The 21,180-nt window shown below is 50.5% G+C and overlaps 1 protein-coding gene across 1 annotated transcript; it reads left to right on the top strand.

Annotated features, from left to right (window-relative positions):
• LOC8069565 lies at nt 740–20,360 on the top strand. Its single transcript, XM_002457821.2, has 4 exons — nt 740–2,093; nt 4,034–4,212; nt 6,661–6,884; nt 19,292–20,360. Exons 1-4 carry the CDS (start codon nt 926–928, stop codon nt 20,085–20,087), a joined length of 2,367 nt encoding a protein of 788 aa, XP_002457866.2. The 5' UTR covers nt 740–925; the 3' UTR covers nt 20,088–20,360.

Below are 21,180 nucleotides of genomic sequence, written 5' to 3'. Positions count from 1 at the left end.
GTTTTGTGTCTTTCTCTATTGGACATATTCATTTTATCATATAATCTATCTCATGGTTATTATATTTGTCAAACAAAATTGCAAAGGTATTATCACACGTGCAAATTACTAGTTAATTGTAAAGACTCAAGACTTTTTGACAGGGTAAACATATATATATATATTTTTTAATAAAACCTTGCATAGTAGTAAGGCCTTGTTTAGTTCCCCAAAAATTTTGCAAAATGTTTCAGATTCTCCGTCGCATCGAATCTTTAGACGTATGCATGAAGTATTAAATATAGATAAAAATAAAAACTAATTGCACAGTTTAATCGGAATTGATGAGACGAATCTTTTGAGCCTAGTTAGTCCATGATTGAACAATATTTGTCAAATACAAACGAAATTGCTACAGTGCTCATTTTGCCAAAAATTTTGGAACTAAGGCCTTGTTTAGTTCCTGAAAAATTTTGCAAAATTTTTCAGATTCTCCGTCACATCGAATCTTTAGGCGCATGCATGAAGTATTAAATATAGACAAAAATAAAAACTTGTTGCACAGTTTGGTCGAAATTGACGAGACGAATCTTTTAAGCCTAGTTAGTCCATGATTGGACAATATTTGTCAAATACAAACGAAAGTGCTACAGTGTCGATTTCCCAAAAATTTTTGGAACTAAACAAGGCCTAAACAAGGCCTAACCACGAAAGAAAGAGAGAGAAAAACAGAAGAGAAAAAAGAACAAGGAACAGTCCTGCAACGTCATTTTCCCCACTCTGCAGCTGCACGGGCACCCACACAATTCATCCAACGCCCACCGGGCCTCAACAATCTCCCCACCAGCCGCCGCCGCCGCCGCCGCATCAAGCGATAGAACTAGGAACCCCTCCCCAAGAATCTCAAGAAGACAAGGACGCCGTCCAGTCGCCGCCAGCCGCCTCGATGGGATGCGGGCAGTCAAAGATCGATCAGGAGGAGGCGGTGAGTCGGTGCCGGGAGCGGAAGCGGCTGATGGCCGACGCCGTGGTGTCGCGGAACGGTTTTGCTGCCGCCCACACTGGCTACACCGTCCGCCTCAAGAGCACCGGCGGCGCGCTATCCGATTTCGCCCAAGGCGAGGCGCCCGACCCTAGCCTGGTGTCCTCCCATACCCACCACGCTCCCGCTGTGGCGGCGGCATCTATCTCGACTCCGCCAGGCCCTTCCGCAGCTTCCGTCACCAGCCCCTCCCCGCCGCCGCCGCCGCCATTCGCCGACTTCTCTCATTCTAGCCTCCAAAGGTCCTCCTCCACTCCCAATATTCCTATGCCGGAGCCGAGGGCCGCCGCCAAAAACCGCCCTCCTGCCGATGCTCCTATCCGAGAGGAGGATGAGGACGAGGAGGAAGACGATGGGCATATCAAGACCGACAGCGACGACGATGACAGTGATGAAGACGACGATCACCATGAGCATGACGATGTTAATGTGGACGGCATGGTGCATGGACAGCAACCAAAGCGGATTTTGATGAGTATTGTGGGATCTTCTCCAGTAACACCACCTCTGCCTCCAAGGCTGAACCAGACCCCACCAACGCCTGCCACCGCAACGCCACCGCCTCCAGTACTGGAGTCACAGATGGCTACCTGGGATTACTTCTTTGGCCCAACTCCCACCCCACCACCCACCCTAGAGCAGCCTGCTGATAATACTTTGTGGATGGAAAGGCGTGATAATGAGCCAGTGGCTGAGGTGAAGGCACCTGTGGCAAAACCAGTTGTTAGTGAGCCAGCTGCTACTGAGGAAAGGCCACCACAGACGGCCGCAGAGAAGGAGAAAGCAATTGAGGAGATGGTGGCTAATCTACCGCCATCGAAACCTATTGTGAGGAAACCATCCAAAGCACCTGTCCCACCACCAGCAGCACATTACCAGCATACCTCTTCGATGGGTGCAGTTGAAACTCGGAAGGGGAAGGTAATGGTGGCATCAGGAACTGCCAGTTTGCTACATATTGTTACACAGCTTGATGATCACTTCCTTAGAGCTTCAGAGAGTGCACATGATGTGTCAAAAAAACTGGAGGCCACCCGAATGCATTATCACTCCAACCATGCTGACAGCCGAGGCAAGTATTGGTACTACTCAATTTGCTTCCTAATGTTTATGTAATGCTGCACACCTATTGAGTCCAAAAAGTATAGCATGTAACTGTTAACTTGCTTTTGGATTGATTTCAAATTGTTGTGTGTCAATATATACTTTTGGAATCACAAAATATGGAGTTCAGAATTCTGACCTTCAGTTTGTAACGTGACAAACATGAGTATCTTATAGCTTTAGTAATAGCAACACATTTATTTATTCCCCTATGTGATCCACTAGAAACTAAGTTCCTTTTATATTTTGTAGCAGCAGCACCTTGAAACATTATTATATATATATATATATATATATATATATATATATATATATATATATATATATATATATATATATATATATTGGCTTATTTATCTAAATTTTAGAATGCCTGGTTGTAGTGCAAGTTTACTAAGGACATCACTTTTGTTTTTTGCCCAAGATCATAACTTTTATTGAAGGTTTATTACATGATTCTTGATGCGAATACAAAATTTGGCTGAAGATTTTATGCTGTAACCCAGTTGATGGCTTGGAAAATTGTTTTAGAAGTTTACTGGCTGTATAGCCACCTCAGTGAACAGATTACTTTATCCTCTGTTGTCATATCCTTAGACATTGAAGTAATGAGTGCAAACTTTCTTCAGAAAGCTATGGTGATCATCAAATCAATTGTAAGAAATGCTTTAAATTGTTTCAACACATGCACTCATTTGAAGTGGAAACACTCAGTTTGACCTAATACTTTGATTCCATACTTGTGCTTTGATGGAGTTTCCTCATGTTTCATTTATATTTACTTTATTCTTTTTTTGACAAAGTATTTACTTTATTCTTTATAGGTGGTTTTATATCATACACGTATCGCATCCTGGTTTTGAAAAAATAAATCCTGTTAATGTGTTTGATCCAAGGTTTATGATTAGCATGATCAAGGCACAACAAGTTATTTACGAGTAAACTATTATTAGTACTATTTTATTACTGTCATTCTCTACTTTCTATTCCTTTGCTATGGACACAAATTTTAGTAACATATCAATGATGTAAGTTTCTTCAATTTATTAAGAGCCAACTGCATAAATGCACAGTAATTTTGGTAAATGTTACAGACAGCCCAGATATATCGGTTGCTGGCACAAAATATTTGGGCCTTGTTTAGTTCCACCCAAAATTCAAAAACTTTTCAAGATTCCCCGTCACATCAAATCTTACGGTACATGCATGAAGCATTAAATATAAATAAAAAAGTAACTAATTACACAGTTTGTCTGTAATTTGCGAGATGAATCTTTTGAGCCTAGTTAGTCTATGATTGGACAATATTTACCACAAAAAAAACGAAAGTGCTACAGTAGCAAAATCCAAAAAGATTTCGGAACTAAACAAGGCCTTGGTCTTTGGCCCAGCCAGCACATATAAAAAGGTACGAGTAGCATGTACAACGCCAGCTGCCCCAATGATTGAAAATTGGACAATTCTGTTCATTACATGACAAAATCACATATGAAAACTTGTTGCTAAGATGTCATTAATTTTTTGCACAGCTCGAGCTCCGAGATCCAGATTAGATATGTACTATGTAGATTAAATTAAGTGATGTCCAAACTATAAACAAAATGAATCATCTAAACACCTCAACATATCTCCAGCTCCAGATCCAGAATTTCTTGGAGCTACAAAAATCTAGCTGGAGTGCAGGCTCATTTGTGAAAATAATAATAAGAATATGTTTTGTACTCTCCACCTTTTTAATTATTTATGGCTGCCAAAGTTGGATTTTAATCTTGTCATGTCTGTTTTTGCCATTTCTTGTTCTCCAATTTTGACCGAGATTTACTTTTCTATTTCTGAACTTCCCATTTTACTTCTTTCTAATGCGTGTACATTGTCATGTTTCCTAATGATTTCTCTTAATGTTTTTAGGACATATCGACCACTCTACAAAAATTATGCATGTTATCACATGGAATCGCTCCTTCAAGAACTTACCTGAGCATGAGGACTTGAATGATAATTTTGATATTGATGATAGATTTGAAACTCATGCTGCAGTTCTAGATAGAATGCTTGCTTGGGAGAAAAAACTGTATGATGAAGTGAAGGTAATATATATTCAATTAATTTGTTCAACATTTTGATTAATCCCAATGCTATTGGCTTCAAAATTGTTTCTTCCTGTCACCTATTTGTTTTATATGTAAGAACTGTACGCTGGAACACTTCTGTAATTGTGGGTATATTCATTTCTTTTTCTCGAAAAACGCAGGAGAGCTGCGCATCATTCTATTAAGAAGTGAAAGAAAAAAAGGGAAGTACCCATACAACAGACACACACACACATGACCCCCCCCCCCCCCCATAACTCTGATCCTTAGGATATAAGCGCGCCTGAGAATATGTTTCAAGAGGCGACCAGCAGAAGCTCAAGGATCCTAGCTTTCTGAATGGGGTCAGTTAGGAGGGAAATTCCTCTGGCCCCAGCCAACGACCATAATTTACGCTCATCTCTAGCAATGATCACAATTCTTCCAATATCAGGGGTTGCTCCATCAAAGACACACCTGTTGCGATGAGTCCATACAGTCCAGGCTCCAAGAATTATGAGAGAATTGATTCCATGTGAGATTATGTCACTGGTAACACTAGTCGTTCTATCCCACCAATCTAAAAAGGATAGTTTAGTGGGCTGAGGAGAGAGGGATTGTAGGCCAACTTGTGACAAGAATCGGAACCAGAACTCTCTTGTGAAGACACGTCCAATGAGGAGATGATCAATGATTTCGGATGCTTGGTCACACAAAGGACAGCGCTCAGGATGAGGGAGACCTCGGTGAGCTAAACGATCTGCTGTCCAACATCTATTATGAGCAACTAGCCACAAAAAGAAACGACATTTAGGTGGCGCCCAAGTCTTCCAAATTTTTTCCCACGGCCTGAAAGGAATAGAACCCAAAAATAGGCCCTCATAAGCTGATTTAGCGGAATATTGCCCATTTGAAGCAAGTCGCCACACATGTTTATCTTCTACTTCAGGCTACAGCTCAAAGTCTGATAAGAGGCCCCATAGGCGGAAAAAATCAGTGATAAATCCAACCGTGCGAGCCCCCTGTATATCTGAAATCCATGCATTGGTGAGGGCTTCTTGTACCGTCCTCTTCTTGCGTCTCCTTATAGCAACAGCAGCGAAGAGGCGAGGTGCCACATCTGCAACCAAGACTTCCATTTTCCAATTCAATCAAAAGGCCATAGCAGGCAAACTGCCCTCTGGCTGTTACCCAGAAAATTGTCTTGTGTTCACCAACACGGAGGGTCCACATGGACATGATCCTTGAGAGTGAACTTGCTGAGGATGAGGATGAACTGGTCGCACCAGCGGTTGAAGTTGCTAGAGTCGACGTCGAGGACGGTGGTGACGTGGTTTCGGATATTGTTGACGGCGATATCTTGGGCGTGCAGCTGCAGCACCGCGCGGCAGGGATGCCGGCGCGCGTGGGGGATGGGCAGCGGAAGTAGGACCTAATCATATGAGGTACATGTAGGTGTGCCGGGGCACTCCTGGCCAATAGTGCCCGGTCTCCATGCCTACAAGTGAGGGGAGACATCTGGTACACTAAGACTAGGTGACACACTCTAAACATAGACAACATGCAGCCCATAGGGGCATCACACTCTAAACATAGAATAGGAGCACGCCTATTCTTGAGAGCTTCGCTGGCGCGGGTGGCAGCCGCGTCGCGATCCTGAGCGGTGGCGGCTGCTTCCTTTTCGGCTTCAGCGGCACGGGCGAGCGCGGCTTGTCATTCCTTGTCCAAAAGTTGGGCGGCGGTGGCGGCTTGGTTTGCCTGCTCCTTGTCCTTGGTGACGCGAGCCGCGATCTCGTCCGCGGCGAGTGATCCCACGGGAGGGGCCGGATCCTTGGGGGAGGATGGGGGAGTCGCCATGAGCACCGATGCGCCACGCGATGGGAAGGAAGGCCGGCGCTGCGATGCAGAGAGGCCGGCACGTGTGAAGGTGCGCCACGTGGCAGGGATGCCGGCGCGCGTGGGGTGGGCAGTGGAAGTAGGACCTAATCTGGTCTGGTACCATGAGAGAATGTCAATTGTGTTATTAGAGCGATATGCGCAGGTACATGTAGGTGTGCCGGAGCACTCGTGGCCAATAGTGCCCGGTCTCCATGCCTACAAGTGAGGGGAGACATCCGGTACCCTAAGACCAGGTGACACTCTAAACATAGACAACATGCAGCCCATAGGGGCATCACACTCTAAACATAGACTAGGAGCACGCCTATTCTAACATTGACAATTATTATTCAAATTGCAATTACTTCAAATCCTATCATAAGGGGTACATACTGAGTGAGAAGCCATCTGACAACTTAAGCATAGTGTAAAAAACTGCCTAATACATACTTTTGGCCTGTTGTTTCTTTTACTATCAACTAATATGCAAAAATGTTAGCAATGTCTCATTTTCTGTGCTTTTTACTTTTTTTTTCCAATTTCTAACCACCTCTTTTTTCTGGTTTACCTCTGCGTATGTCAAATTAGGCTGGGGAGCTTATGAAAATTGATTATCAAAAGAAGGTGTCTCTATTGCAGAAGCAAAAGAAACGGGGTGTTAAACTTGAAACGCTGGAAAAGACAAAAGCTGCTGTTAGCCACTTGCACACAAGGTACATCGTAGACATGCAATCCATGGACTCAACAGTTTCAGAAATAAATCGGCTTCGGGATAGACAGTTATTCCCAAAGTTAGTGGACCTTGTTGATGGGTGAGTATTCTTTTGCAGCAATTGATTCTCTTATAATTTTAATTGTAGCATACATTGCGTACATTTCATTCAATTGTAATGGATTGTTTGTCTTTTACCTTCTTTACTGTTCCTTCACATGGATTTGCTAGAATATTAGCCTATTAATCACATGTTGTAATTAATTGAACAGCACAGAAAAAAGGGTAAAACAAACAGCGTATGACATGAGAGTCATCCATTCATTCATGATTTAAGTCACAGAAAAACGATGCTGCTTCATGTACCACCTCTGTTCCGTTTTACCTTTTGTAGATTTAGGGAAATCACAACTCCCCCCCTTTTTTTTGGGGTGGGGGGGGGGATGGGGGTGGGGTGGCCTTCGTGTGTGTGTGTGGAGTACAAATCATGTTAGACTACAACTCTATCGCTAATACCTGCTTGCAGTCGAAGTGGGGAGGATTCCAGACGCAAAGATTGGACCTGAAGTCAGTGAACAACTGTACAGGTAGTCCTTTCGTCATAATGTCTGCCAACTGGTGGGAGGACGGGATGTGGAGGACACGAACTTGTCCTAGAGCAACCTTCTCACAGACGAAGTGGATATCCATCTTGATGTGCTTCGTACAACAATGATGAACGGGATCGCCAGTCATACAGACAACATTGATCGCAGTAGATGACCGTCACGGAAGCAATCAGGATGTTAAGCTCATGCATCAGTTGGCAAAGCCAGCAACACTCGGAAATGGCGTGGGTGACATCATGGTACTCGGCCTCCGTACTAGAACGGGATGCCGGGGACTATCTTTTGTAGGACCAGGAGACCAAATTATCGCCAAGGAAGATGCAGTAGCCTGACGTGGAGCGCCGAGAATCCAGATGACCTGCCCAGTTTGCATCATAGTACGCTGTCAAAGACTGGACAGGAACAGCGTCGATGTGAAGTCCAGTGTCGAGGGTGCCCTTCACGTAGCCAAGAATGCGCTTGACCGCAAGGTGGGGCTCATGTGGATCATGAATAACCACACTTGCTGAACAGCATATGCCAAATCTGGACAGGTGAACATCAGATACTGAAGTGCACAAGCAAGACTGAAGCCATGCCTCTTCGCTGAAGAAGTTCAACAGCATACTGTCACTGTGACAGAAACAGGCCATTGGGCGAACGTGTGACAGATGCCGAGGAAGTGATGAAGATGGCCAAGATATGTCATAGAAAATTCCGCATGAAGACTGTTATGACCGGTATTACGTACAAGCGGCGGACAAGTGGCTAGGGGCCACCCTAGGGGGGTTAGGACCCCAATTTCCATTGTCAATTGCTATTATTTAGGAATATTATTATTTGAGGGAGTATTTTATAAATTATTAGAGGAGAGGAGGATATATATATTTGTAAAGACTATTATGGATTTAGGCAGAAACAATATTGTTTCTAGCTTCCTTTAGGGAGCTGGTGTTGCAAACTGCAATTCTCATTCCTTAGGCTATCCCTAGAAGAGCGCAGCAACATAGTCACATACATGGGCCTCATGGGCCTAGCCTCATGGGCCTAATACTTATACTCCAACACCCCCCGTAGTCTGGACTACCGGCGCAGTGGAGTTCAAGACTGGACAAGAAGGAAAAACAAGCAGAACACACAATACCCCCGCAGCCAGAACTAGCCACCGGTGACGTTGAGGTTGGAGGGAAACTTGGCGAAGGTCGAGGAAGGGAGGCCCTTGGTGAAGATGTCTGCAAACTGTGAGGTGGTCGGGACGTGGAGGACTCGGACGTCGCCGATGGCCACATGGTCGCGGACGAAGTGCAGGTCGATCTCCACATGCTTGGTCCGCTGGTGCTGCATAGGGTTGGTGGAGAGATAGACGACGCTGACGTTGTCGCAGTAGACAAGCGAGCTCCTGGCGAGGGGGCGGTGAAGCATAGCCAGGAGCTGGAGGAGCCAAGCGGCCTCGGCCACGCTGTTGGCAATGGCGCGGTACTCTGCCTCGGCACTGTAGCGTGAGACCATCGGCTGTCGCTTGGATGACCACGAGACAAGGTTGCTGCCTAGGAAGGCAGCGTAGTCGGGGGTGGACCTGCGGGTGTCCGGGCAGCCCGTCTAGTCAGCGTCGGTGTAGACAACCAGCTCGGCAGAGGAGAACCGGCCGAGGAGCAGCTCGTAGCCGAGAGTGCCACGGAGGTACCGGAGGAGCTGCTTCGTAGCAGCAAGGTGGGGCTCCCGCGGAGCATGTGTGTAGAGGCATAGCTGCTGCACGGCGTAGGTGATGTTAGACCGTGTGAAGTTGAGGTACTGGAGCACGCCAGCAAGACTCCGGTAGGCGGTAGAGTCCTCTGGCCCAAGTATCGGACCCTCTGCCTCTGACAGCTTGACCTGGGTATCGAACGGGGTAGAACAGGACTTGCAGTCAGTCATCCCTGCTCGCTCCAGAATTCACAAGTGAACTGCCGCTGGTGGAGGAACAAGCCTGAAGGTCGGGGCTCAACAATGACGTCGAGGAAGTGATGGAGTAGACCAAGATCCTTCATAGCAAATTCCTTCTGGAGAGTGGCAATGATGCGCTGGAGCAGAGACTCGCTGTAGGCGGTGAGAACAATGTCATCCACATAGAGGAGCAGGTAAGTAGTCTCACCCCCATGGTGGTATATGAACAGTGAGGTGTCGGACTTGGCCTCCGTGAACCCAAGAGTCTGCAGGAAGGTAGAGAACCGAGAATACCACGCTCGAGGCGCCTGCTTGAGACCGTAGAGAGACTTGTTGAGCCAGCAGACCAAGTCAGGACGAGAAGAATCCACGAAACCGGCCGGCTGACTGCAGTAGACTGTCTCAGTTAGAGTGCCATGGAGGAAGGCATTTTTGACATCCAGCTGATGCACAGGCTAGGAGTGCTCGAGAGCCACTGATAGTACGTTGCGGACGGTAGCTGGCTTCACCACTGGACTTAAGGTCTCATCATAGTCAATGTTGGCCCGCTGAGTGAAACCCCGGAGGACCCAACGAGCCTTGTAGCGCTCCAAGGAACCATCAGCACGTCGCTTGTGCGTCCAGATCCACTTGCCGGTGACGACGTTGGAGGCCGGCGGACGGGGCACCAGATCCCACGTCTGGTTAGCGAGGAGGGCCGCGTACTCCTCTTCCATCACGCGGCGCCAGTGAGGATCTGACAAGTCCTCGCGGACGGAAGACGGTACCAGAGAGATCCCCGTCTCGCAGGTAGCGGCGGTGAGGGCCCGCGGCTGGGACGCCTGCCTCGTCACCTTGGGGTGAGTGTGACGAGGATCCCGGTGAAGTAGAGGCGGGTGGTACACCGGCGGCTCGGCGCGAGAGCGCGTTGGGGCCAGAGGCGGCATGGACGGGTGCTCCACCGGAGGTGGCGGGGTCGATGGCGGAGCCCGCACCGGCGACGACAGCACTGGAGGCGAGGTGGCGACGGAGCCGGCGACACCAGCTGCAGTGGCGGAGCCAGCTCTCGTCGCCGCTGGTTGACGAGGCCGAAGCGCCAGGGAGGAGGTGGGGGCGGGGCGCGCGGTCCCGCGATCGGGACGGCGACTTCGGGTACAACGGGAGGCAGCGAAGCCACAGGTAGCGGTGGTGGAAGCTCCAGAGCTGCCTCTGCCGTGCCAGGTACAGGAGGAGGGTCTTGGCTTGAAGGACCACCAGGAGAGTGTGCCACCAGGGTCTTGGCTTGAAGGACCTGCAGGATATAGTGGAAACGGTGGCGGAACCACCGGGTAAGTGGGAAAAAAAGAAGCCTCCGCAGGGTCAGCAGGAGGTGTGGAGGTGGGGGTGGTGGAGAAAGGGAATGCCGACTCGTCAAACACGACGTGGCGAGAAATGAGGACATGGCGAGAAGAGAGGTCCAAACAACGTTAGTCCTTATGCTTAGGGGAGTAGCCAAGGAAGATACATAGAGTGGAACGGGGGTCCAGCTTATGAGAAGTGGCGGCTGTGTTGGGGTAACAAGCACACCCAAACATATGAAGGTGACCGTAGCGGGGAGGGGTACCGAAAAGAGCGTGGTATGGTGTGGGGGCAGGGGAAGCCGTGGAGGGCAAGCAGTTGAGGAGATAGGTGGCGGTGTGGAGGCTCTCAGCCCAGAAGCGAGCGGGAAGCGAGGCCTGTATCAGAAGGGTGTGCATGACATCGTTTGTGGTGCGAATCATGCGTTTAGCCTTGCCGTTCTGAGGGGAGGTGTAGGGGCAAGACATGCGCAATTGGACACCACAAGAGAGGAAGAAGGAGCGAGCGGTGGCGTTATCAAACTCACGCCCATTGTCACACTGCACGACCTTGATGGTGAGGCCGAACTGGGTGGACACCCATGCAAAGAAGTGGCGAAGAGTAGTGAATGTATCGGACTTGGCACGCAAGGGAAAAGTCCAGGAGTAATGGGAGAAGTCATCAACCACCACCAAGTTGTACTTGTAGCCAGACATACTAAGTACAGGAGATGTCCACAGGTCGCAATGGATAAGATCAAAGATGCGAGCCGCATGTGAGGAGGAGGTAGGGAAAGGAAGTCTAACATGACGGCCCAACTGGCATGCATGACACAAATGCTCATCAGGAGGGCGGGGGCAAGGCACAGCGGAACTGCGACTGAGCTGTGTCAAAGCAGAGCTGCCGAGATGGCCAAGGCGACGGTGCCACGTAGTGGAGGTGGTGGTGGTGAAGGCAGATGCTGAAGGGGGTGAATAAGAAGGCAAAGGAAGTGCAGCGGAAACCGGAAAACGAAGGGTGTAGAGAGGCCCAGTTACAACGGAGAAGAGGACGCCGGGAGGCCAAATCCCGCACGGTGAGGCCAGAGGGGTCGAACTCAATCGAACAAGAGTTGTCAGTCGTGAAGCGGCGAATAGAGAGGAGGTTGTGAACCATACCGGGAGCCACAAGAACATCAGGGATATGAAAGGAGCCATAGGAATTGGCGGTGCCTACGGAGGAGACAGGAATGTAGGTGCCATTGGCAACCATGATGGAAGAGGGACAAGAAGGGTGGGAAGGACTGATAGAAGAGAGTAGACTCGCATCGAGCGTGGTGTGGAAGGTGGCGCCCGAGTCAGCGATCTAGTCAGGACTGACTGGTCGCAACCCCGTGGTAGGAGTCGCGGGCGGAGGTTTGGCGGTGGTGATGAATGAGTAAGCCGGTGGGGGAGGAGATGCAGCTCCTCTAGGCATGATGGCCACGGGACGCACGCGCTGAGCGGCGGTGGCCATGGCCCGCGCACGTAGAGCTGCTGTGTCTGAGGCAGAGGCGCCGATAACGTCGCGGTGAAGGGGGCTGGCCTGCCGTCGCCCCACATGGTCGACCACGGGTGGCGGAAAGATGCCTAGGCCGCCGGTGCCAACCGACAGGCCCGGGCGAGACACACGGAGGTGAAGGCCATAGAGGCGCTGAGTGACTCCCACCGTGTCCACCGCGGCGGCGACAGTGGCTGCCACGGCCCCCCAACCCCCTCAGCTCGGATGGAGGAGCAAGAGGAGATGAGAGCCGGCCCGCCGCCGCAGCGGCCCGGTCAGCGACGAGGGCGGCGGCGAGGGCGGAGTTGGGTGGAGGCGGTGCAGTGAAGACCGCCGCGGCTGCGTCAGCACGCGGCATGCCCAGTCTGGCAGCCACTGCAGCAGCCATGGCGGCGACGGCCGCGTTCCCGGAGTCGGAGGAGGTCGCCCTGACGTCGTGCGAGGTAGGGAGGATGAGCAGTTGCTCCGCCTCGGCGATCTGACGAGCTAGGGCATCGACCTCATCGTGCTTGCGCTCCCAAGCGAGGGCGGCCACCCGCAAGCGCGCATGGCCTTCCGCAGCAGCAGCATGGGCAGCGGCGAGGGCAGTGGCGAGGGCGGAGTTTGGCGGAGGTGGTGGGAGAAATGCAGCAGCTGCATGGACGTCATTTGTAAGAGGAGCCGTGCCCGCCGCTGCTATGAGAAGGTGAGCAGCAGCTACGACACAGGCTGGAGGATTGGCGGCATCGGCGTCCGGCACCCTAGCCAGCGCCTCGGTGTCCCGCGCCGCCTGCTGGGCTTGCGCCCCGGCGGCCAGGGCCCTAGCAGTGTGTGCGCCCGCGGCCCGCGCCGCGCCGTGAAGGGGCGCACGCGCGCCTGCGCTGGCGTCCGGGAGAGCCGCACCCGCGCCTAGGGGCGGCGCGCCCGCTGCTGCGCTCAGGGGCGGTGCGCCCGCGTCCAGCAGAGGATCGGCGCCGGCTGGTGGTGGAGGAGCCGCCGCCATGGCCGCGGCTGTGGCGGCGCGCCGGCCGGCGGCGGCTGCCTGGCGGCTGGGCTGGGAAGGGAGGGAGAGGCTGGGCTAGTAAGGGAGGGAGAAGACAAACCCTAGCTTGATACCATGTTGCAAACTGTAATTCTCATTCCTTAGGCTAACCCTAGAAGAGGGCAGCAACATAGTCACATACATAGGCCTCATGGGCCTAGCCTCATGGGCCTAATACTTATACTCCAACAGCTAGGAGATCGGGAAGTCCCCCAAAACCCTAGCCGCCACCTCTGTCTCTCTCTCACAGCCCAAACCACCGTGCCTGGTTCTCACAACGGCGCCCCAGCGCCGCTCGTGAGCTCCAGCCCCGGTCTCATCCATATCGCCTGCGAGAGATCAAGGGAAGAAGGAGGAACCTTAACAAAGACGGAAGGAGGAACCTTAACAAAGACGCTCAGTGATCTGCTGAAGGAGTCAGAGAAGATGTTGCCTGTCGTGTCGAAGACGTGTCTCCATCTTTATAAACAAATAGAGACATGTCGAAGACAGAGGAAGTAAAACCCAAAAGCCAAAGGCATGTAGCGAAATGATGACACCAATTACACGGAGCCTGCTTGAGTCCATACAAGGAACACTGCAACAGACAAACATGATCAGGGGCAGCTGGATCAATGAAACCAGATGGCTGCTGGCAGTAGACTGTTTCCTTGAGGTGACCATGGAGAAAAAGTATTCTTGACATCCACTTGATGAATGGGCCAATTGCGAGAAGCGGCAATGCTGAGGATAGTCTGCATGGTGGCTGGTTTCACCACCAGACTGAAAGTCTCATCGTAGTGGACTCCGTGCTGCTGGTAAAGCCATGAACCACCCAACGAACCTTGTGACGAGCAAGAGTGCCATTTGAGTGGAACTTGTGCTTGAAGATCCATTTGCTAGTGACCGCATTACCTTCTAGTGGCCACAACATAAGCTGCCACATGCCGTTGTTGACCAACGCCTTGTACTCATCAGCCATGTCTGCACGCCAGTTAGGATCTATTAGAATATGAATAGCCTAGAATTTGTGGACTAGAATGAAGAGTCTTAGTAGTGGAAGAGTCTAGAATGAAGAGTCTTAGTAGTCGAAGTGATAGGAACGTGGAACCTATCGGGTACTTGTTAGAGATTATAGGGGTGGGTGATCGGAGGTCGAGGTCTGTCCCTGCGTTGGCGACGTCGTGGCTGGGCTGCGCGAGCAGGAAGAAGAAAGGTGGCTAGGGTTTAGGGGTGGCTCTCGGCTCCCTAAAGGAAGCCGAGCAAAATAGATTGCTCTTGCTTCAGTTATAAATGATAACTTGGGCCTTAGCCCCTAATCCTGGCGCCTAATCACCCACAATGGGCTTCTTCGCGAGTATTGGACGCCAGTCATAACATCTGTCCCCGCCTGCACAGACAACTCGTCCTCGAGCAGGAAATCGGAGTAGTGAACGCAAAACTCCTCCAAGGGCTCCTAGGTGGCATCTTCAGCAGGCGGGCCGCGCCACGCACCACGGTGCTGTGCTCCGCCTCGGGAAGAAAGCGACCATCTGACACTGGAGGCAGGGCGCCCGTGATTGCTAAAGGGTCGCCTCGGTGCCTCTTGAGTAGCCCCACGTGGAACACGTCGTGGATGCGAGCGCCCTCCGGCAGCTGTAGAGGATAGGCAAGGCAACCAATGCGTTCCGAGGCCCCAGCTTGCGCTTAGCCCGAGGGTCCAGGGTCTGTGCTGTCCGGTGTAACAGCCGCAACCAGACTCAGTCATTGATGGCGAACTCAACGTCACGGTGACCAACGTCGTAGTATTTCTTGGACAGCTCTTGCGCCTGCAGGTGTTGGCGCACCTTGTCGAGGATCTCATCACGGCTGCGGAGGAGAGCGTCAATAGCTTCAGTACGCGCCGTCCAGGGCTGGTACGGTTAGATAGGCGGTGGAAGATGGCCGTAGACCACCTCAAACGGGGTGGTACGCATGGCAGTTTTGAAGGAAGTGTTGTAGCAATACTCTGCCCATGCCAACCAATCCACCTATGCCCGTGGACAACATAGGTACATGGCAATCACCTTGTTGACCACCTCCGATTGGCCGTCAATCTGCAGATGGAAGGCTGTGCTCATGTGCAATTTGACGCCTGCCATCTTGAAGAGGTCACGCCAGACGTCCCTGGTGAACACCGGGCCGCGGTCACTGACGATGGAAGTGGGAAACCCGTGGAGCTGGACGACGGCGTTGAAGGCTCAAGCAACGGAGGTGGCCATGTAGGGGTGGCTGAGAGCAATAAAGTGCGCGTATTTTGAGAAGCAGTCGACCACCGTGAGGATGACAGACTTGTCGCCGACCTTTGGAAGGCCCTCAATGAAGTCCATGGAGATATCTATCCACACTTGGGACGACACCTCCACGGCTGTAGTAGCCCTACGGGCAGTAGGGCCTCCGTCTTGTTGCGCTGGCAGGTGCTGCAGGACCGCACCTAGTCCTGTACCAGCGTGCGGTCGCCTGGAACGAAGAAGTCAGAGCGGAGGCAATTCAACGTCTTCTGTGTGCCTTCATGGCTAGTTGAGTGTGCTAGAAGGAGCACCTAGTGGCGCAAGTCTCCGTAGTCCGGCATGAAGATGCGGGTCCCGTGAAGGAGCAGCGCGTTATCAAAGCGCCAGGGTGCTTGCAGTTCGCCTGCCTCAAGGCGGCACAGCAGCAGCTGGGCATGCGCCGCCGTCGTCATGGCACGGTGAATGTCGTTGATGAAGGCGAAGGAGGGCCCGAAGAGGGCGCTCAGGTTAGTGTTCCCCCTTTGTCCGCGGCGGCCTCTTGTTCGGCGTCGCGGCGGGATAGAGCGTCGGCCATAGAGTTGAGGTGCCCCGGGCGATACTCAATGGTGAAGTTGAAGCCGATGAGCTTGCTGATCCTCTGATGCTGTGGGATGGTCGATAAGCGCTGATCAAGAACGAACTTCAAGCTGTAATGGTCAATACGAATAAGAAAATGTCGAACCCATAGGTATGGATGCCAGTGCCGCACTGCTTGCACCAAGCTAATTAACTCCTGCTCATAAGCGGTGAGCTTGAGATGGCGTGCTGCAAATGGCTTGCTGAAGAACGTGAGAGGTCCAGCCCCCTGATGGAGGACGGCGCCGAACCCCACGTCGGATGCGTCGTAGTCCACCATGAACAGCATGTTGAAGTCTGGCATCTAGAGGATGGGCCTGGTGGTGAGAGCACACTTGAGCGCTTGGAAGGCCTCCTCTGTCTTCGTGTCCCATGCGAACGCGTCTCGTTGCAAGAGACGCGTCCGCGATGCTGCGATGAGGCCAAACACCAGGATGAATTTCTGGTAGTAGCCTGCCAAGCCCAGGAAGCCCCAAAGGCCATGCAGCGACTGCCGCCACTTTGTCGACAGCCATGGTGACGCCATCCTTGGAGAGAACGTGGCCCAGATGGGCCACAGGCGTCGTCTCAAACGAGCACTTCGAGCGCTTAAGGTGGAGACGATGCGCTCGAAGCTCGTTGAGGATGACGGCGATGTGTTGTACATGCTCCGACCACGAAGGGCTGTGGATGAGAATGTCATCGAAAAAGACCAGCACAAACAGTCGCAAGTAGGGGTGAAGGACATCGTTCATCAACGCCCGGAATGTGGCCGGCGCGTTGGAGAGGCCAAAGGGCATCACTCGGAACTCGTAGTGGCTGTGGTGAGATCAGAAAGCTGTCTTGGCAATGTCATCGGGGTGCATCCGCACCCGGTGGTAGCCTGAACGCAAGTCGAGCTTGGTGAAGAAGCAAGCCCCGTGGAGCTCATCGAGGAGCTCGTCCACCACCGAGATGGGGAACTTGTCCTTGGATGTCTTGGCGTTGAGGGCGCGGTAGTCGATGCGGAAACGCCAAGACATGTCCGCCTTGCGCATGAGGAGCATGGGCGTCAAGAATGGCGAAGTGCTAGGCCGGATGCTGCCCTAAGTGAGCATGGCCTCGCACTGCCATTCCAGCTCATCCTTCTGCAGTTGGGGGTAGCGGTACGGCCGCATGGCGATGGGGGCGGTGTTCGGCAGGTGGTGGATACGGTGATCGTATGACCGGGCCGGCGGTAGGCCCTGCGGCTCCTCAAAGATGGCTTCGAGCACCAACCAATAGTGAGAGAAGTCTATTACCACTGTGCTTGAAAGCAGCATCTGGAGATTGTCTTTGCAGAAGAATCTCGTTGCATGAGTCCAAATCTCCACGGGCAGACAGCAGGAAGCCGGGCGGACGATGAGTGGGAGACTGCGTAGACAGGCGCAGTGGATGAAGGTCGCATGGGCGGCCCACACACGATGCAGATGAAGATGTGCTCGCAGGAGAAGGGGCGAGACGACGAATCCCCCGTGGCGCAAAAGACGAGCTGCTCGCACAGAAGACTAGCTGTGGATGATGCTCGCAGACGTGACACACACAAACAGCCGCGATACACATGGAATAGGTATTGTAATGGTATTGCAATACTTCTTACTTTTAGGCTTTTAAGTTGTCTCATTAAACCATCACCTTTTACTTCCATGTTGACAGGGTCTATCTAATATAGGTGATATTTAAACTTACTTTCTATGTAAGTTTATCATCCAATTTCTACATTGACATCACTCTTTTTTAATTCAATCTTTTTATTTGTCTCACCATGGAAAATCTGTTACTTTCTCTTTGTAGAGAATCACCACACACCCAATGTGGGTGGGGAGCCTTTCATATATAGTGCCAATTAGGCATACATGGAAGGTACAAATACAGCAGGTTTTCACCTGTACATGGAAACTAGGCTATACTTAGCAACTAGCTAATCTAGGGGATCTCTCTAATTGATCCTGATATCTCTCTAATTGATCCTGATATATACATATCCTAATACTCTTCCTCGCATTGCATCCTGACGGAGGTTTCTACACTGAGGTTAAAATAAAATTGCTTGAGGTGTATGTTGTTAATCAATATCGACCTAAATCAAGAGAAGAATCATTAGAGAACACCTGTACGTTTGCTTGTTGATAGGCCTTCACATACTAAATCACGAGTCCATGCTTCAAGTCTGTCTGTGCTTCGAGTAGCCGCAGTCTGTATAGCCTAGAACGGAGCGGTGGGCTGAAGCCATACTGCAGTAGACAGTGGTCCACTGGTGCACAAGAGCAATGGGCTTCCAGAATGCCTCCTGTCTGGAACCGGCTTGTGGCTGCGCTTTCCCCAAGCATGAGGGACACACTGCTTTATCTCTTTCTGAACCTTATCACTTCTCCATATGGCTTTTCTTTTCTTCTCCCTGGTTTATCTCTCCACGCCTTCATGCGAGCGGCAAACCACAGTAGGCAAGTGCGGTGGCGCAGGTACCCATGATGAGTGTGCCATGACGGATAGCAGAGCACCACAACCGGCAAGCACGGTGACGTGGCCACCCACAATGGGCAAGCGTGGTGGCACAGCCACACTCGTACAGCCACCAAGTGCGGCAGTAGAGCCACCCACGTCAGGCATCCTGCTACAATAGGCAAGGATGACGGTGTGGCCACCCATGGTGACCGCTGTCTAATTGGGCGGCGGCGTGGTCACATCGTGCAGCGGTGTGCACATCCACGTTGAGTGAACCACGGTGGGGATTCAGGGAGGCAGTAGCGGACCTGGAACTTTTTTTTGAACCTGGTGGTTTAATGGGCTAAATAGCGGAATAGGCCTAATCTCCACTGTACATGGGCTATACATTAATTAGATCTAGTGGAGTTCAACGCCGACGAGCCTGGGCGAAGGCCCAGGGTCATCGGGCCCTCGGTCCTCTAGTGACCGAAGGAATTCCTTCATCGCGTCCTCTCCATGGAACACACCCGCCGTTACCTGAGAGTGGAGGAAGGAGATAAAAATGGAGAGAAGAAAAATGGTGAGGAGAAACATGGATCTTTCTGGTGGTGGCAATTTTTTTATATGATGGCAGTGGTGTTTGGGGTGGGGGCATCAACTTCACCATGGGTTGAGTTGTGTCTCTTTAGTCAATTTCAAAAATAGAAAATTAAGCTTTTTGTTGAATCCAACTCATGAGTGATGGCCTCAATGAACAAATAAATTTCTTTACATTTTCTGTTGGATTGTCTTGTTGAATGAGGAGAAATGTCTGCTATATATGGCTTGATGTTCTGGATTACTGGCAGACTTTGGAACTTTTTTCTTACCATTTCCCCATATTTACCTTTTGCAGAATGGCCAAGATGTGGAGTTCTATGCACCGTCATCATCGAAGTCAGTTTCTGATCATTTCTGGAATAAGAGGTTTTGAGATTCCTTCTGTTCCAAGAGAGACAACTGATTCTCATTACATCCAGACTTGTGAGCTACGTGACATTGTTAAGGAGTGGCATACGCAGTTTGAGAAACTGATGGACAATCAGAAAGCATACATCAGAGCGCTCAATGCATGGCTGAAGCTCAATCTCATCCCAATTGAGAGCAACATAAAGGAGAAGGTCTCCTCCCCTCCAAGGCTGGTGGATCCACCCATCAAGCACCTGCTGCATGCCTGGCATGACGAGCTCGAAAGGCTTCCAATTGAGCTTGCAAAAACTGCCATCAAAACCTTTGCCGAAGTCATGAGCAATATCGTGCACCTTCAGGAGGAGGAAGTTAACCTAAGGAGGAGGTGTGATGAAACTCGTAGGGATCTGACCCGAAAGAGGGCACACTTTGAAGATTGGCATCAAAAGTACTTGGAGAGACGGGCAGCCTTTGGTGAGGATACAAACCCAGATGCAGCAGAAACTCAAAACATAGATCCTGTCGAGGATAGGAAACGCAACATCGAGGAATTAGAGGTTCGTCTGAGAGAGGAGGAGGGGCACCATCTTAGGCATGCCAGGCAGGTGCGGGAGAAATCACTTGCAAACCTCCGGACACACCTGCCAGAACTTTTCAGGAACATGGCCGATTTTGCTTACTTTTGCCATGACATGTACAATAATCTTAGAAAAACTGCTGTGGTGCCCAAAGATGAAGTGTAAGGCTGATATTTGTGCGTTTGTAGTCGTACTCAACAAGCAGTACAAGGGACTCTGGTTTTAGGTGTTTGCTGGTAACTTGGTATCCCGAGGCCATCTAGAATTTATCGGAACTTAGTCTTAGCTAATAGTCGGAATTAATTATGTTTATAAATTGGAATGGACATTCCTGAGTTCCCATTGTTTATTGCCATGCTCTGTATGCATTGATGCGTTATTAAATCTTCGATTGCTCTAAGCTATTGCTGAGCCAATCGAGCAACATGCCCATGTTCATTAACTTTTCCACTTGTGTACGTCTATTAACTTTTAAAGTGAAGATTTAGGTCATAAAAAATGTTGTCTATACCGCGAATTGATCATAGATCAATTGTGGGTTTCTTATGATGGAACTTACTTATTTGGGTTCAAATTCTTGACTTGGCACTAGTGCTATATTTTTCTCGATTTATTTCATGATTTAACATTGTTATGCTTTGGTAGACGATGACAGCGAGGTGCTTATAATAACTTTGTGAATCTTGAGATCTATCGGCTTAGTTCTTTGGAGGTGCTCATAGGGGATGGGAAAAATAGTATATACCAATTTGGGGAGGATGGATCTTGTAACAAAACCGTTCCAATTATAAGGGATTAAGCCTAATAGTCACTATTTATATATAATCTCTTGGTAGTTTGTGAAATCTCGAGGGATTTCAAACCTCTTTTGTGCACACAGCTAAGATCGTAATAAGTCTAGCAGTCACCATCCATAAGTTACATCCAGTTCTGTTGACACCGTTTTTTTGGACACGTGCTGTTGACACCGTTTTTTTGGACACGTGCACGGGGACCAGTAGAGTACAGATCGGCAGGCGGAGCAACGGTAACTAGACTGCAGAAGAGTTGCCGATGAGAGGAGCTGCCGATGAAGAGATGAGTGAATATGACTAAGTCCAGGGGTGGTGACGTGTTCTTGCCGATGGCCGTAACAGGGAGACTGCCGATGACTCTGAAAGGAAGCGTGGAGGTTGCCGATTGATCTGTGGCGGTGTCCCGGTCGGTTACGAGGGGATGGTTCTATGTTTTCCTTAGTTGTTTAAAATTGTTTTGTATA

The sequence above is a fragment of the Sorghum bicolor genome, chromosome 3 (assembly GCF_000003195.3).
Source record: "Sorghum bicolor cultivar BTx623 chromosome 3, Sorghum_bicolor_NCBIv3, whole genome shotgun sequence".
NCBI classification, from domain to species: Eukaryota; Viridiplantae; Streptophyta; class Magnoliopsida; order Poales; family Poaceae; genus Sorghum; species Sorghum bicolor.
Note: the sequence above shows the minus strand (reverse complement) of the source record. Positions and strands in the feature narration are given on the sequence as shown.

Bases quoted from the DNA above. Each gene is read 5' to 3' on its own strand.
- LOC8069565 (XM_002457821.2), top strand. From the start codon at position 926: ATGGGATGCGGGCAGTCAAAGATCGATCAGGAGGAGGCGGTGAGTCGG. The intron at 2,094-4,033 runs GCAAGTATTGGT...TAATGTTTTTAG, and splicing joins CAACCATGCTGACAGCCGAG to GACATATCGACCACTCTACA. The intron at 4,213-6,660 runs GTAATATATATT...ATGTCAAATTAG, and splicing joins AACTGTATGATGAAGTGAAG to GCTGGGGAGCTTATGAAAAT.